The 16,668-nt window shown below is 42.3% G+C and overlaps 1 protein-coding gene across 7 annotated transcripts in view; it reads left to right on the top strand.

Moving 5' to 3' along the window:
* The window catches only part of Aff3 (AF4/FMR2 family, member 3), a 454,786-nt gene that overhangs the window by 282,442 nt on the left and 155,676 nt on the right, over window positions 1–16,668 (top strand). For 5 of the 7 annotated variants that reach the window (XM_006495737.4, XM_011238444.3, XM_011238446.3 and 2 more), the window contains one exon: window positions 5,936–6,016. The exons of the other annotated variants lie outside the window; for them this stretch is intronic. In XM_006495737.4, coding sequence (XP_006495800.1) covers window positions 5,936–6,016 — 81 coding nt within the window. The remainder of the gene's footprint in view (window positions 1–5,935; window positions 6,017–16,668) is intronic. 7 annotated transcript variants of the gene reach the window in all.

The following is a 16,668-nucleotide window of genomic DNA, read 5'->3' as shown; positions in this document are numbered from 1 at the left end:
TTAATGACATTATCATGTTTTGATGGCAGTGACAATAACCTGTTAGGAATGTCACCACGTGAATACCTGTGAAATGACTGAAAATCTGGGTGGTTATTCTTTTATAGAAACTGATACTGAAACCCTGCTCTAATCTGCAGCTGTCAGCACCACAGGCAAATGGCTGCTCCAGCATTTAACCCTTCCGTTCCCGGGTGGCAGAGTTAAGCCATGGTCCTACTTAGAAAGCAATGTTTCTGAGAACAAAGCTGTAGTTGGTTGCCCACCCTGTAAAGATGGCCACCTGTTGCCAACAAGACCTCTCCCTCCTACCTATGATCCCCGACCCTACATTCCTTTTTCCATGTTCACATCTTTTTATTTTGTGACTAGGCTGTTTTTGCTAGGGTCATCTGCATGGCCATGCATGTGACACCAGCCAGGGGAGCTTGGTGGGGTCATGGGGGTGGGGGTGGGGAATCTAAAACTAATGGCTCTTCCAACCTGGTGTTTAGCAGTTGACATAAGTTTTGACAGGGAGAGATAGGATCCCACAAGCTCCTTTCCTATCCATGAGTGACTCTTGGCAGGACTTGAGTTGTAAAGGTTCATGTGCGCTTCTACAGCTCCTACAGAGTTTATGATTGCAATGGCTGGGTCATAAAAGGGTTTGATCATGGGTCTGTATGCACAAGACAAGACATAGTACACACAGGATTCTTTGTGATCCAGGGTTAGGCTTCCCCTGCGGGGTCCTGGAATACCTCACCTGTGGATAAGGGGGGACATGCTGTAAATAAAGCAAAGTATCAAAGAAGGGTTGACTCAAAATCGGGAGTGTGGATGGGGTTGGAGACCCTGGATGCAGGGGGTGAGCATCTCTAGCCTTGACACAAAACTACATTCTTCTCTGAAAAGAAGGTAATATGAGGCAAACTGAGGGGAAGTTGGACAGGAATGAGAAATCATACTTGTGCCTGTCCTTTATTATTTGTTATTTTAGTTCTTAATTTTTATACAGTATGCTTTGATCATATTTTTCCCTCCTCCAAGCTCCATCGGGATTCTCCTCTTAGCCACCGAACTCCATTTCTTCTTCTCTCTTAAAAAGAAACATGCACACACACACACACACACACACACACACACATGCACACTCACAGACACACACACACACACAGTCCATGGAGTCCATTTTGTGTTGGGTAATACTGAACACGAGGCCTGCCCTGAGGTCCAGTTGATGAAACCCATTCCACTCCATTGAGACTCACTTATCTCTCTCAGCAGCCATCAATCACAAGTAGCCTCTGGGTTACAGGTGGGACTCGGTCCTCCTTCCCTCATGTTCCTCATGCTGGGAGTCCATCTTGTTTGACCTTGTATTGGCCATGTGTCTGCTACCACAGTCTCTGAGTTCACATGTGCATTAGCCCTGTTGTGTCTGGAAAACACCATTTCCTTAGAGTTGGACACCACCTCTGATTGTCACAGTATATCTGCCTCCATTCTACACAGATCCCCGATCCCTGAGGGGAGGGCTCTGATAACATCTCATTTAGGGCTGAGTGCTCCAAAGTCTCCCACCTTCTGCACATTGTCTAGCTGTGCATCTCCATGTTAACCACCATTTCCTGAGAGAAGAAGCGTCTCTGATTAGGGTTCAGCAATGCACTGACCTATGTGTATAGCAATGTGTCATTAGGAATTATGTTGTTGATATGTTCATTTAGCAGGACCCACGGCCTGTCTAGTCTCAGGTCCCGGGCCTAGTTAACAGTGTCAAGTATGGGTTCTATCTCGTGGAGCAGGCCTTAAATCCACTCAGCATTTGGTTACTTGCACAGCATCTGTGCCACTATTGCCCCAGCAGATCTATCTTACTGGCAGGTCACTGTTACAGGTTGCAGACTTTGTACCTGAAGAAACTGAAGGTTGCTCTTCTCTTCTGGTAGTTTGTATAGAACCTTCTAGTACCGTGAATTCTAGTTAGCAACGGTGAGCAGCGAAGCTTCTATTTGAACACCAGCTTGATTTCTTGATGTAAGTATTGTAGTGTCTTCAGCAATAGGATCATGTAGAGTAACCAGTAGTAGTGGAAATATCCTGTAATATATGTGGGGTGGGAGAGTCTTTGCTCACACTTTTAATCAGTACCAGGAGTAAATTTCAACTGAAAGCTTTTCTATCGGGTCTTAATTACTTAATTACTTAATTTACTTGGCCAACTCCTGTTATTTTGTTACAGATACATTCATTTCAGAAAACCTAAGGACCTTTCTTCAAAAATAAAGTGCAAATCGCCCTTATGAATCATAATTCTTTGAATAACTTCAGTTCTAGTAACATATAATTTGTATAAATAATTACAAACTGAACAACAGATTACGTATGAATGATGCCTTATTTTTAAGACAAACACACTTTGTCATATGTTCTTATGTCTTAGGCTTCCAACATCTAAAACTCAGAAATAAATTATGTTTCTCATTTTAGAAGCAGGATCAGACACAGTGTGATATTGATCTGTGCTTCCTTGATGAATGCTTAGATATGGGGCATTCTGCTGTGTTATTGTGTGCATTAGCTGATTCAATCTTTTATGCCTGACTCAGGGAACGATGTTCCCATTCCTTCTTCTTCAAGAATATCACAGCTGAGGTCCAACGAACTGTCCTGAGCTGTGACTTAGGTATGCTTGCTGAGCTAGTGACAAGGGAAATAGAGATGTCTGTCTGCTCCAGGTTTTCCTGCACAACCTTAGTGAATAATTTCAATAAATGCAAAGCATATCTCATAAAGCCATTACATACTATAACATATAACATTTCATACTTGCATTACATTAGAAAGCTTATTTAAATAGTCCATAAAAAGTTCGTGGTTTTGTTGCTTGGACGTTCCACAGAACAATGTCCACGTTCACTACTCATTTTTGTGTTTGATAAAACTTGTTGGATGGGTAAATCCCATTGAAATGCAGAGCAGTATTTAAATCAGCGTCAGCAAGAAAGTTCACATTGACACATGACTGCTTAGCTCAGCTCACCTCACCTCCTAGGGAAGATTCACTATAGAAAATGCTCTGGCTGACACATACATGAGTAGCTGCTTTGCCTGAGAGACTTGCAGCCCCTCTTTAAGGTCTTGAGTTTAGTTATCTAAGCATCCTCACCAAAGGTTATCAGGATCCCTGTTGGTTAATTCTGTTGAGTAAGACTGGATCCTCTTGAAGGAAGGTATCAGTGTCTCCCGAGTGTGGTTTTTATTCAGCAGGGAGAAAAGCATCAGGAGAGGAAGCATAGGCATAGACTGAGGAGTGCACTTATAACACGATAGCCCAGAACAGGCTCTGAGCGGAGCAAACAGTCAGTGCTGGGGATGAGCCTGGGGAAGGAACTCCCATGTCATAGTGGAACAGCGGGGAGCACCAGCAAAGGCACGGAACTGTCATGGATGCTGTGAAGTGCAGCAGCACAGGGAACGGGCACTCATCCAAAGCAGGCCCTTCGTAAGCAAGGAGAGACTCACTCATCTGTGAGTGTTACACAGTAGGAAGTAGAGTGAGACCTACACGGGTCCCTTTATGTTGCTCTCATACACGAGGCTGAGAGCTCTGAAGGCAAGTGCACTGGAATGAAGAAATGTCCTTTCAGGAGAATCCAGTGACTGTGGCCACTTGAGGTAGCTTTATTAGGGACGGTTCTCCTTTCAGGTGATGATAAGACCTTGGTGAGTTGGGAGTTCACCAAGCACCCACTTTTTTTTAATCCTTAAACTACATATACCCAATATTCCATAGACTCTCTTGTGTGTGAGCATGGCCGTGTGTGGTTTGCAGCAAAATAGGATTAAATAATACTTTAAAAAATAACAAGAAAAGGTGGCTATTGACATGAATTATATACATAAAGAAAAGCTAAAGAAGAGATGACGGTTTCTTAAGGGACGAAGCCAAGGAGGAAGAAAAGGTTAAAGTTAAATGGACAATGACAGGATCCAGTTCCCAGGAAGAGGGCAGGGTAGGTGGGGATCACAAGTGGGGAAAGCAGTGGGGCTTGATTCCCACGAGGACCCACGGATTTGTCTTCAGGGAACACTGACACCCAGGAGCCTCTGGTTGTTGTCAGAGACACAATAGACCTGGCTACTGTTAGAATGTGAGAACCAAATAGGTTCAAGGAAGGTCACAGAGCATAGGAACAGTGTCCAAAGAACACGGAAGAGGGAACAGACTAGAACCAGAGCATCCTAGACATCTAGAGGTCCTGGACTGGAAGTCAGCATCTCAGGTCTGTACTGATGCACAGTGCCTTCTCCTTAGCAGCGTCTGATCAAAGAAAGTGAAACAAAGCTTTACTCTAAAGCTTCAGTTTAGAAGCTGACCTAAGAGTGCTTGCATCTCTTGGGAGGCTCTTCGAGAAGTCAGCCACACTGTCTGTTAGCTGAGTGGTGTTAGGTATCGAATTTATAGAAAAATTGGTTGTACTGACTTTAAAGTGGGAGACATTTTCTACTCTGAAAATGCTCAGAGTAAACTAGAGAGAAACAAGAGTAACACTTCCAAAAAAATTTTTATATGTGTGTGTGTGCTACACATACTATATATTGCATATTATGATATGTTATATAATTATATACTTATGTAGTGTATAATATACAATATATGTGTATATAGTATATGTAATATACTATATAAAGTATGTACTATACATACTTTATGCTTTATATACTTTATATAGTATAATATATAGAGAATATAGAATATATATTATTACATATTACATATATAATAGATGTGGACTCAGATCATGTCAAGAAGTGGTGCAAAATGTAAAATGCTTTGGGGCTTCTACAGGGTTGTCCTTAAAAGCCAGCAAGTACCTCCACTCATGAACATGATGCCCCCCTGAATACAAACCTAGCACCCCTACTCCTCAGAGGGAGGTGGGAGGAGACAAGGTCATAGGCTAACCGGGGTCTGTCCTTGATGACTGCAGATTGGAGAAGGGACACTTTGAAAGCTTACTGCTAAACCTTCCTGCCTGCGGCATGTGTATCATGGCAGAGCTGGTGGAGGTCCACTAAACCCTTACAGGGTGGTTAGGGAACTCACCTTCCCTTGGCTCCCATGTGAATTCTGCCCCATCTGAGGCTTTGCAGGAGAGAGCTACTCAGGGGAAGAAGACTCAAGACCATCCCTGGATTTCCCAAGCCCTGAAGGATCCTTTCTCAAAGCCTTGCCTACCAGAGGGTGGGGCTCTGTCCAACAGAACAGCTGTCTTAACTTTTCTTTTTAAAAAATCAATTAAGGTTTGTGTTTTCTCAGACATGAAAATGCAGGACAATTAAAAGCGGGATTCAGAACCTGTTTTCATTGATCCTCTTGGTCATCAGAAATCAATTTAATCCCTTCATACGTTATTGATGGCAGCTGCCTTCTAGGAGACAAAACTGAAGAAAAATTCTAAAATACTAAATGTGAACAGCCCATCTTCTGATGTGCTAATACTGGCTTATAGGATTTGATGCCATCGTCTCTCTCTTTACTACAGCTATGGGGCTGGTTTCTCTCCTTCTCCTCCATTTCCTATGAAGAGTGCAATGATGGATGGAACTGGTTGGGAACTCCATCTTTATCTTTAATAGTTTAGACAGTTCATCCAATAAAGATTGCTAAGATTTCAGCTGTCTTAAGCACACCTTCAGAAACATCCCGTGAATCTTGTGTAATGGTTCGAGCCACTGTTTGTAGGTCATGGAAAATAGGACAGCCCTCTCTTTAAAGGTGTTGGGGGGAGAGCCTGAGACTGTTCATAAAAATGAGATTCGAATCTCCCTTTGAATTCCCTTTTGTCCTTTATTTACTGCTGACATTCTGACGCCCCTTGAAGCTCTGCATGCTGCTTACCTTGAGACACTTGTTTGAAAACACTGTTTTTAATCTCACCTCTAGGAGATGACCTGGCTTCCTCCACTTTCTGCTATTCAAGCTCCTGCCAAAGTGGAACCAAGCAAGTTCCCATTCCCAAATAAGGTGAGCGTGTGCAGCACTAGAGAGGTACCCTGTGTCTGTCTGTGTAGACGTTTAGAGTGGATGGTATGTTAGCCCTTCATAGTCCTTACCCCTGTAAATGTTTCTGCCAGTAGTATAGACTCCGGTCTTCAGTGGTTTGTAAACTATGATGTGTCTTCATTGAGGTGGGCAGCAAGCTTTGACCTTACACTTCCATGTCCTGCGAATTATTTTATGTAAGTCGGCGGTTCTCAGCCTTCCCAACACTGCAACCCTTTAATGCGGTTCCTCACGCTGTGTTGATTCCCCCCAACCGTAAAACTGTGTCGTTGCTACTTCATAACTGTAATTTGCTACTGCTCTGGATCACGATGGCCTTCGGTGACCCCTGTGAGAGGGCTGCTTGACCCCCTAAGGGGGTCATGACCCTAAGGGTGAGAACCACTGATCTAAGTGTTTATGAGATTGAATAACATCTTGCAGTCTTTGCACCCATTCAGTGAGCTCCAGTGTCCACACAAACACTCCAGAAAGCGGTTTTTAATGGTTAATCTTAAAATGAATGCCTTAGAATTGAAGGCATGTAGTAATTAACGTCCCTGGATATCCTTTTACAACAGACAATGTCCTAAGATTCAAAAAGGATGTCTGCATCTTCTGTAAGAAACTCAAGCTGCAAGATACACTTAAAGTCTAGTATGCTTTCTGTGACTTTCCTAGCCATGTAATTAAGTCCTCACTATAAAAGATCTAACTGTACAGGTAGGAAGAAAGGAAAATGGGAAGCTCGCTGACACCCACCAAGTCAGTTTTCTACAGAAATATCACTGTCTTCTGAGTGAACCATTTAAGTAACAGTTCGTTGCCATAACCAAATGACAAAGTCTGTGCTAAGGGCTGGACTTTTGTTTCTGTCCCTGTCTCTGTCTCTGTCTCTGTCTCTGTCTCTCCCTCTATACCTCTCCTCCCCTCTTCTCTTCCTTTCATGCAAAGAATCAAACCCAGGGCCTCAGGTCTGCTAGGCAAGCAGTCTCCCCTTGAGCCACAAGCCCAGCCTCCTAGGGGGTGCTTACATTTCCCTTAACAAGGGTACTTGGAAGACCTCCTGAGTGACTGTGGATGATAACTCAGTGTTGGGTGGGGTGGATTTGCCTTGATTTGTCTACTCCACTCTTATTGGTAGATAGCTAGCTTATGGTCAGTTACCTCAAACACCAGGGCCACTAGCACTCTTTGTGAATGTCCCTTTGTGTGCCTGTCATTGATTATCCCCAGTAATGGCTGGAATTATGATATGGAGCCACTGGAAACTACATTTACACTTGGCTATGTTTCAAGAACTCTTGTTATGTATCCCAGGCAATGATTAATGCTAGCTAAGGTTTTATCATCGCGCCTGTTCGATGGATGGAAAGTTGATATCTCCTTGTTTTAATTTGCATTTCCCCAATTACTTCTCTCGTGAGCAATGGCTATCTCTCCTCTACGAATGGCCCATTCACATCCGTTGGCACTTCATAAAAATGATTTGTAGTGACCGCTTTTATCTTACTCATTTGTCTAGTGTACATAATGGAATCATTTTCTAACCTTATTTATGTGCCTTTTGTCTAAAAAAGTGTTAGATTTTTCTGTCAGAGGAAAGTAAATCCTCTTTTCCTACATTCTAACAATGGTCTCTATTCTAATTTTAATATGCTTTTAGCTTTAAAAGATGTGGGATGTTGGAAGTAGCTTTCGTCTTTGTAGTGGCTAGCAAATTATTGTAGCACTGTTCACACGTTAGTCCATTTTTCTCACAGGAATTTGAAGTTCCCTGTGTGTCAACATTCTAATTTATTTTAGGCCTGACGAGTTAGATATATGCACACACACATATTTCTCAATAACTTAAGTCAGGCCAACTAAACTGGGCATGGTAGTCCCATGGACTTGAAAGGCCGAGGCAGAACAATCTCCTAACCCCAGGACTTCAAAGACTCACTTTGACAACATGGTAATGCTCTGCCTCAAAAACAGACAGGGTGGGAGGAAGAGGAAGGAGAAAGAGAGAAATAAGACAGAGATTTGCAGAGTTCTTCAGACAAGAATCAGAGAGTGAACAGTCCAGGCCTCAGTAACACCACCTAATAAGGAAAGTAGCACATCGGGTAAGCTCTAAGCCAGACACCTTTGAATGCTCAGGCTTCGAGCTGAACAATTTCTGTAATACATGGTTCTAGCGACATCTTGCCATGTTTAAAAGAAAATGATAAATCATCACAATCGGCACATAATTCGACCTGAATCTATGGTCACGCAGAATATCCTCAAACAAGCCTTTCTTAAATACACACATCTGTGACAGAAGTTGTGATATGGCTAGGTTCATCCCAAAGTATATTTTGTCATCCCTATCTCAAAAATGTGTTTTGTTTTGTTTCATGTGAATATTCAAGTAGGACCTTAACTCCTGAGGTGAAAATGAAATTTTAAACTACTAATGCAAAAATTTCATTTTGATAGCATTATTGAATTATAACTCACAAATGAACATGTATTGAATGAACCAGTCATGACTCAGCAGGAAAAGGTGGTTACTGACAAGGTCTGATTCCCTGAGATCAATCCCTGGGACCCACGAGGTGGAAGTAGAGAATTTTGAAAGTAGTCTCCTGCCATGGATATTTTATTGCCTATTCTAGGGAGGAATGAAGTATCCACGCGTTGGTCTTCCTTCTTGATTTTCATGTGTTTTGGAAGTTGTATCTTGGGTGTTCTAGGTTTCTGGGCTAATATCCACTTATCAGTGAGTGCATATCAATTAACTTCTCTTGTGATTGGGTTACCTCACTCAGGATGATCCATTTGCCCAAGAATTTCATAAATTCATTGTTTTTAATAGCTGAGTAGTACTCCATTGTGTAAATGTACCACATTTTCTATATCCATTCCTCTGTTGAGGGACATCTGGGTTTTTTCCAGCTTCTGGCTATTATAATATAAGGCTGCTATGAACATAGTGGAGCATGTGTCCTTATTACCAGTTGGAACATCTTTTGGGCATATGCCCAGGAGAGGTATTGCTGGAACTAAGATGAAAGGATGGACCATCCAGAGACTGCCCCATCCGGGGGTCCAACCCATAATCAGCCTCCAAACACAGACATTATTGCATACGCCAGCAAGATTTTGCTGAAAGGACCCTGATATAGCTGTCTCATGTGAGGCTTTGCGAGTGCCTGGCAAATACAGAAGTGGATGCTCAGTCATCTATAGGATGGAACACAGGGCCCCCAATGTAGGAGCTAGAGAAAGTACCCAAGAGCTGAAGGGGTCTGCAACCCTATAGTTGGAACAACAATATGAACTAATTAGTACCCCCAGAGCTCGTGTCTCTAGCTGCATATGTAGCAGAAGATGGCCTAGTCAGCCATCATTGGAAAGAGAGGCCCCTTGACCTAGCAAACTTTATATGCCCTAGTACAGGGGAACACCAGGGCCAAGAAGTGGGAGTAAGTGGGTAGGAGAGCAGGGCAGGGGGAGGGTATAGGGGACTTTTGGAATAGCATTAGAAATGTAAATGAAGAAAATATCTAATAAAAAATAAATAAAAAAAGAAAAGAAAAGAAAATTAAAAAAGAAAACCATTTAGAGTAAATAAATTATCTTTTCTTACATAAAAAAAAAAGAAAATAGTTTCCTGACCTCCATAGGCACACTGTTACAAGCATATGCAATGTGCACATGTGTGTGCAGGAAAATTATATATGCACATACATGCATGCACATACGCATGCACAAAGATCTGTCCTCTTAGCAGATCTTAAGTGTATGATAAAGTCATTGTAATATTAACTGCAGTTGTATTTCTGACATATTATGCTACATATCATTCATACCTTTCACATATATGACATGTATACATGTATGTCACATATCACACACATGCTGCATTTATATGGGTCTATTATGTAGAATGTGCAGGTGTGTGTAAATGTGTGTGTCTGCACATGTAAATGAAATAAGCCAAAACCAAAAGATAAATATTGTATTATCACTTATGATTCTAAGTCTATGTAGGATCTAATATTGTCAGACCTACAGAAGCAAAGGAGAGGATGGTAGTTTCCGGGGCTTGAAGTGGCCATGGAAGAATGAGGCAAAAATATATATTTGTGTTAACAAAATGGTCATGCTCCAAATGACTTCACAGGAGATGACGCACCTGGGAAAAATCCAAATTTTATAACAAATAGCTAAAAGTTGTCTATTTTTTTTTTTTTACTGAAAAATATCCTATTACGTATTGAAAGGGAAGAGATTTCAAACATGAATGAAAACTGTCTTATTTAGGACCACTGTAGGGGTTTGCGAGGTGCTCATCTCTAGGGTGAGCATGTAAATTGCTTTACTTGCAGGAGTGTGAGTGGTCTTACTAACGCCTTCTCTTAGACAGACTCCCTGAGAATATGATCTTATGGTGAGCTGAGTCTGTGTCCCTTCTGGCTTGTGTTGTAGCGTTGCTGCACACTCAGTGTCTGCGATGGCGTGTGTCATTACATGTACACATTTGTATCATGCAATTCACTGTCTCACTACTCTAGGGATGGGGCAGAGCCTTGAGGCCAGGTTCACTGACTGAAATCAGGTTCCAGGCCAGAGCGCTGCTCTTTGGGACAACTTGGTTTCTTTCTTTGCTGAGTTCTGGAAGGATCCTTGCTAAGATCCTTGCCTGTCTTGTGTTCTCTGGCTCCCTCTAAACCCCTCCTTTGTCTCATCCGGAATATTGAAATTATATTGAGCCTCCCCGAATAAACTCGTACTTCAGAATCGTTAGCTGAATTCCATCTGCCACAGCCTTTTTTCCAGAGGTGAGGCGGCATATTCTTGGAACTAACAGCAGCAGCGTCTTCGAGGGTGCCAGGGTTCTGCCCATTACAAAGATAGTTATTAGTGTTTGCAGTAGACATTGCCGCTTCTCTGCTGTAGTGTAGTCTGTGGTGCTGGAGGTGAGTGCAGCCTAGCACGGGGAGGCAGTTGCTTCTGCACTGGGTCTGCCGACTCCAGTCCTAAGGGTCTTCTCTCTGTACCCCAGTCTCAGCTAGTTAATATCTTGACAGCTGGACAATGCCGCTGATTGATTAGACTATTCATGTTTGGATTGTTGAACTAGAACTGTGTATGGAATCTGAGGGGCAAAAAATCTTCAAAATGCCTAGTAAACAATGGAATTAAGACCTTATTAAGATTAAGGGTGTCATCTACTCTCCCAAAAAGAAAAAGTCAATTTTATGGCACATTTTGAACGTCCAGTGTCACTAATTTAATTAGCTAAACACTTCTGAGGATTTCTTCATTTTGTCTAAGTGTTAAAAGATATATGCCAAGCAGAGTCAGCTGATAATGAGCCTGGCTTTTGTTTCTGTCCTCTGAGGACTTGATTTTGGAGTCATGGTTCCCTAGACAAACACTGCCCAGCATTTCTGCCCCATTCTTCAAATCTCAAAAGTAATTGGATTTGGTAAAGAAAACAATGCACGCCTCTCCTGTAAATTGGCTGCCATTCCTTACCAGGTACTTCAGCCAAGAGAGAAGAAAATGAATCTGCCCTGCCTCTCTCCCCTCCCCGCCCTCATTCTGCAGCAGTCTCATAAGGTGAAATGCAAATAAAGAACTGGAGGGTGCAGTATGCTTGCTGTTCTGGGTAGGGATCCACAGTGAAACCCAGTGGTGTCTCGGGAGCAGTTTATGTGGTCAGGAGTAAGAAGTCTGGGGGACCAGCCCTCATCTGGAACTATTCTTGCTGAGTGGTTTTCAAAGCACTCTATAGAATTCTAGCATCATTCCAGAAATGAGAATTGACTACCATTTTCTCTAATTCACCAGGAGAATGAGAACTCACTTGTGTGGAAGGAAGCGCCCACAGTTGGAAACTTTATCACACATCTCCTCTGGGTAGCTGGCTCTCTCCTCACAACTCCAAATGGGAATTTGCAGGGAAGCTCCATGATTCACGTCACTTCAAAGAGAAACATTTAAATTAACTGTAGATTCTATTTTGTCAACTTGAGCCTCATAGATGCAGAATGAGGCAACACAGACTGCTTGGGGCCAGCAAAGAAGCCTCTGCAAGCAAAGGCACTTGCTGCCAAGACTGAGGACAGAAGGACAGGAGTTCTAGTGCCGAGACTCACATTGGAGAAGAGAACTGATTTGTACAAGTTAAACTCTGACCTTAGCACATGTGCCCTAGCAATATGCCCTCCCACACACACACACACTTCATTTTTTAAAATGATAAAAAATAAAATTTTTATAAAGCTATGCCCTCACCAGAGTGCGTCCAGAACTATAGCATCATTTTCTAATAATTCCACCATGTTATTCATTTATCAAGAAATTAATCCCTCCATAAGTCAAAGCCTCCTCATCTAATACCTGTGGAAATGTCTCAAAGACACAGCCAGCTGTGTATCTTACTAGTCTCTTAGATGCTGCTCATCCCCGTCAAGTTCATAACTATGGTTGACCATCACAGTGCCCATGAGAGAATGAAGGTGGCCTCACTTGATTTAAAGGGCATGGTACCTTTTATGAAATGGGATATTTATCACAATTTATCACAGTACTTCATTGAAGGGTTCCCTTGGACACCCTGTGCCTAGTTATTTCTATCGTGGGCAAAATTAATTACAGTTTGTTTTACTTGTGAGTTAAGTACCACGTTTCAGGGGCTTCAGGACCCCCACGATTCCGAGTAACAGTTCAGGTGTTGGAACTTCAGAATTAGTCCCAGCTAAACTCATCCTTTAAAGCTGTTAAGGGCTGATTCTCGCCGTTGTGCGCTTGACCATCAGACATTTGGAGTGTGAGCCTGAGACATCACATAAGCTTGAGGGAAATTCCGATATGGGATGACAGCAACTTGTTTCTTCCGGTTCTCTGAACTTTGTTTGTTACCATGGAACCGTGCTTGGATTAAGAATCACAAGAGTGAGATTTTATGACATTATCAGTTGTCTTTTTAAAATATGTACATTCATACCTTAATATAGTTTTCCTTTTAAAATCTTGTGCTTGAAAATTTTTAAAAAAGAAGAAGAAGAAGGAAAAGAGAAGGTCTCCTGAGAGTCGGGAAGATCTCAGAGAGCGAGTCATCCTTGAATTACAGAAACCAGATGCCAGGGAGGCCCATATCCTGAGAGGAAAGTAGGTCAGAGCGCACCAGCTGAAGCCTCACACAGCCTCTTGGCATCACTTCCAGCCGGTTAGAATCCCTTCTGGATTCACTGGCATAGCCCTGAAGTAGCAAGAAGCGGGTGAGAAGCACTGGCACAATACTGCAGTAGCCTAACTAACGGCTGAGAAGAATGTGGGAACAGCAGCAGGGCTTGGTATTCCCATCCCCGGGCAGCTGCCAGCGGAAGGTCACAAGGGAGAGACACCCTTTGAGGTAGAAGCTACAATGTGTTGGTGTCTGGGTAGTTGGCATGGACACAAAAATGGAAAGGGCTTCGGCTTCTGGGCCCTTGTGAGAAAGTGGTGATCTCCCTGTGCTGTGACCCAGCCTGGCACTGGCTTCCTGTAGAAGGAGCAGTCTGCACATTGTGGAGACCTCCGGGATTTCACAGATAACTACACAGGGAAGGGCGGCAGGTCCTTTATCAGGGTTAAGATGGTGCCTTGTGTCTTAAAGAAGCTAATGCCTTTAAGAACAGACTAATAACATGCAGGGCCAACTGACATTAAGAATGATGGTGAGGGCCAGACAGATGGCTCTAGGTAAAAGGACTTGCTCTGCAAGCCTGGTGTCCACATAAATTAGCCACATCAGTATTAAGCATCTGAAACTCCAGCATTCCTACAGCAAGACAGGAAGAGGAGACAAGGCTAGTCAGCTGGAAGCTCTCAGGCCAGCTAGCCTGTATATGCAGTGCAGAGACACAATCATGAGAAACCCTGCCTCAAATATGGGTGAAGTTGAGAATAGACTCCCAGAAATTGTCTGACCTATGCACACACATTGGAAAAAAAATTAAAGAATAAGGCGATATCATTTCTACCCAGAGAATGGCAGTCTGGGAATATTGGAGTCTAATGAGTTAGTATTTTTTGAGCTAACATCTGGCGGTCTGTGCACCAGCCAGTAGACATCAGCACAGTAAGGAACAAGGTCTGAGTTCATTTCTACCTTCTCTACAGAACGCTTCTGCGGTGTTTTATTATATTTTTAACTAGCAATTATTTTAAGCATATTCTGCTTCGCTTCCTCTACCCCTGCAAAATGAAAAAATAAGTCATTACTCAGAGGGTTTTTCACCTAAAATTTCATCCTCTAGGATGTAGCAGTGAAGATTCAGGTCAACGGTGAGCTTACCTGCGTTCTTTACTTAAGAGGAGTGAATGCCAGTAGTTACTATATGAGCTCTAGGATGTATCAGCAAGCAGACATTTTATCCCCATTAGTGTGGACAGACAGTCAGGAAAGGCCTTGCTGCAGTTTTTCGGAGGATGAGCTGAGTCCTGAAATCCATGCCAGTTACCATCCTTGTCCATTGATGGTGAGCTTCGCCACTCCCCCACCCCCACCACCACACCCGGAGGCACAGCCTACACACAGCTGACTGTGAGTCCCCCAGCATAGAGCCACAGCCTACACACAACAGAGAAGCTCACCGAGGCTCAAAATGTTGTCTGCAAATTAAAGCTAAAGCACACTCGAGCCTGCATATAGACTCTAAATTAAGTGGGAAAGTACACAAACCCATCTGGAGTCCTTAACTGTGGGTCCACAAATAAAGATTTTTTTTTTTAAATTTCAGAATCTATCCAAAGTAGGCTAAAGTCATTTGCAGACTAGGCTTCAGCCCATCACTTGAAGAGCAGTGTATTTCTTTCATCTTCACACAGCAGTTTTCCAAAGCTTGAGTTTCAGAGTAAGAACTAAACTCGTTGCTCTTCTGCAGGTCAATAGCTCATGGTTCCTAAGAAGGGTTGCTTAGGTCCTGGGCATGTCTCAGGATACCCAGCTTCTACCCAACAGACTGGCATATTCTATACCATTCCAGAGAGGTGCCTTTCTAAAATAGACACTATTACTAGGGTTTGAATATCACCGGTCAGATTAAATGACTCCCCCTTCCCTGTAGCAACTGCATTGCTAGACCAAACTTTTGTAGAAACACGTGACATGATGTAATAGTAGTTAATTCCATTTCACTAGATTTTAATTCTACACATCAGAATTATATAGGAATTTTAGATCATATGCACTGCTTCACATTTTATTTACACCCTCGCCACCTCAGTTCACTCATATTTTATGTTAAGAAAAAAAAAAGTTTTCAAAGAAAGAAAAAATACAATTCTCAAGACAGAAGTATATATTTACATTTTAATACAAGTAAAATCTGATTCAATCTCTACTTACCTGACTAGTAACTCGATCTAATATACAGAGTGACACTGGATTTATGCCCTTGCATAAATGGTAAATGGTTATATGTAATAATCTTTATGTCTATCACAGTGCTATGACCACTATTGCTTAGTAGAGTGTGTCCAGTCAGGATGAGCCTGGCGGCCTCATCTGTAAGTGTATTTGGAGTAGGGTACATTCAGAGGCAAATGAGTTAAGTTCAAAGACATTAATGCAATGTATTCGTGGCTAAATCTGGAAACGGAAATCATAAATTTCATAAAGAAAATGCCAAGTTGACCCTTCATAACCTTGGGCTAGGTGACAGACTCTTAAGTTGCCATACCCAACATATGAGCAACAAAAGAAAATTTAAATAAATATAATAAAATGTAAGAGTTCTGTGCATCAGAGAACATTATCAGTAATAAGAAAAAGACTAGGAAACGGAGTTATTGGCAGGCCGTTTATCTGATAGGGGTATAGAACCAACTGTATGAGGAACCTTTCAACACAATAACAAAAAGGTGAATAATTACATTAAAACTAATTACTCGAGTGGGTATTTCTTCAAGAATGAAAATAGCCATCTCCCACGTGGAGAAATGCCTGACATTTGTAGGTAAATGCAAAAAAAAAAAAAAAAAAAAAAAAAAAAGCACAAGGAGCTACCACTTAGCTCACACAAAGATGGCCTGTGTGGTGAATGGAATCAATTCAAATCAAGTCAAATTGACTCAAAATCAATTGGGAATAACAAGTGCTGGCAGGGAAATGGTTCTGCTACAGGAAATGGTCTTAGTGCTTCTCAAAACCGTAGTTACATAAGACCCCAAGTTCTACCTCTAGGTATGTACAAAAAAAGGGTTTCAAGCTACGTTCCAGTATACGCATGTCAATAGCAGTGTTGCTCACAAAATATAGACACTGTACACATCTATCGGCAAGTGGATGCATAAAATAACTTAAAAATGAAAGGAAGCACCTTAGAATGACTTTATTCACCCATTGGGACTGTCATTTCTGAGGCCCACTGCCACTGTCTACTAACTTAGGCCTAGTCCTGGAAGCTTCTGGCCTTTGTACAATCTTATCTAGGCCTAGAATGTTTTCAGCCTCTAAGACTTACTGCTGAATAAGCTCACACTTTCTTATTCCTTCTGCTCTTTGGCTGGCTGATGCATCTCCGCTGTTCCTCAAACTCCTCTCCAATCTAACTGACTCAATCTGGACTCTCTCTTGGCCTCTGAGTGGCTCTGCTTGCCCTCATCCC

The sequence above is a fragment of the Mus musculus genome, chromosome 1 (genome assembly GCF_000001635.26).
Source record: "Mus musculus strain C57BL/6J chromosome 1, GRCm38.p6 C57BL/6J".
Taxonomy (NCBI): domain Eukaryota; kingdom Metazoa; phylum Chordata; class Mammalia; order Rodentia; family Muridae; genus Mus; species Mus musculus.
This window is presented reverse-complemented; position numbering and strand designations above follow the sequence as displayed.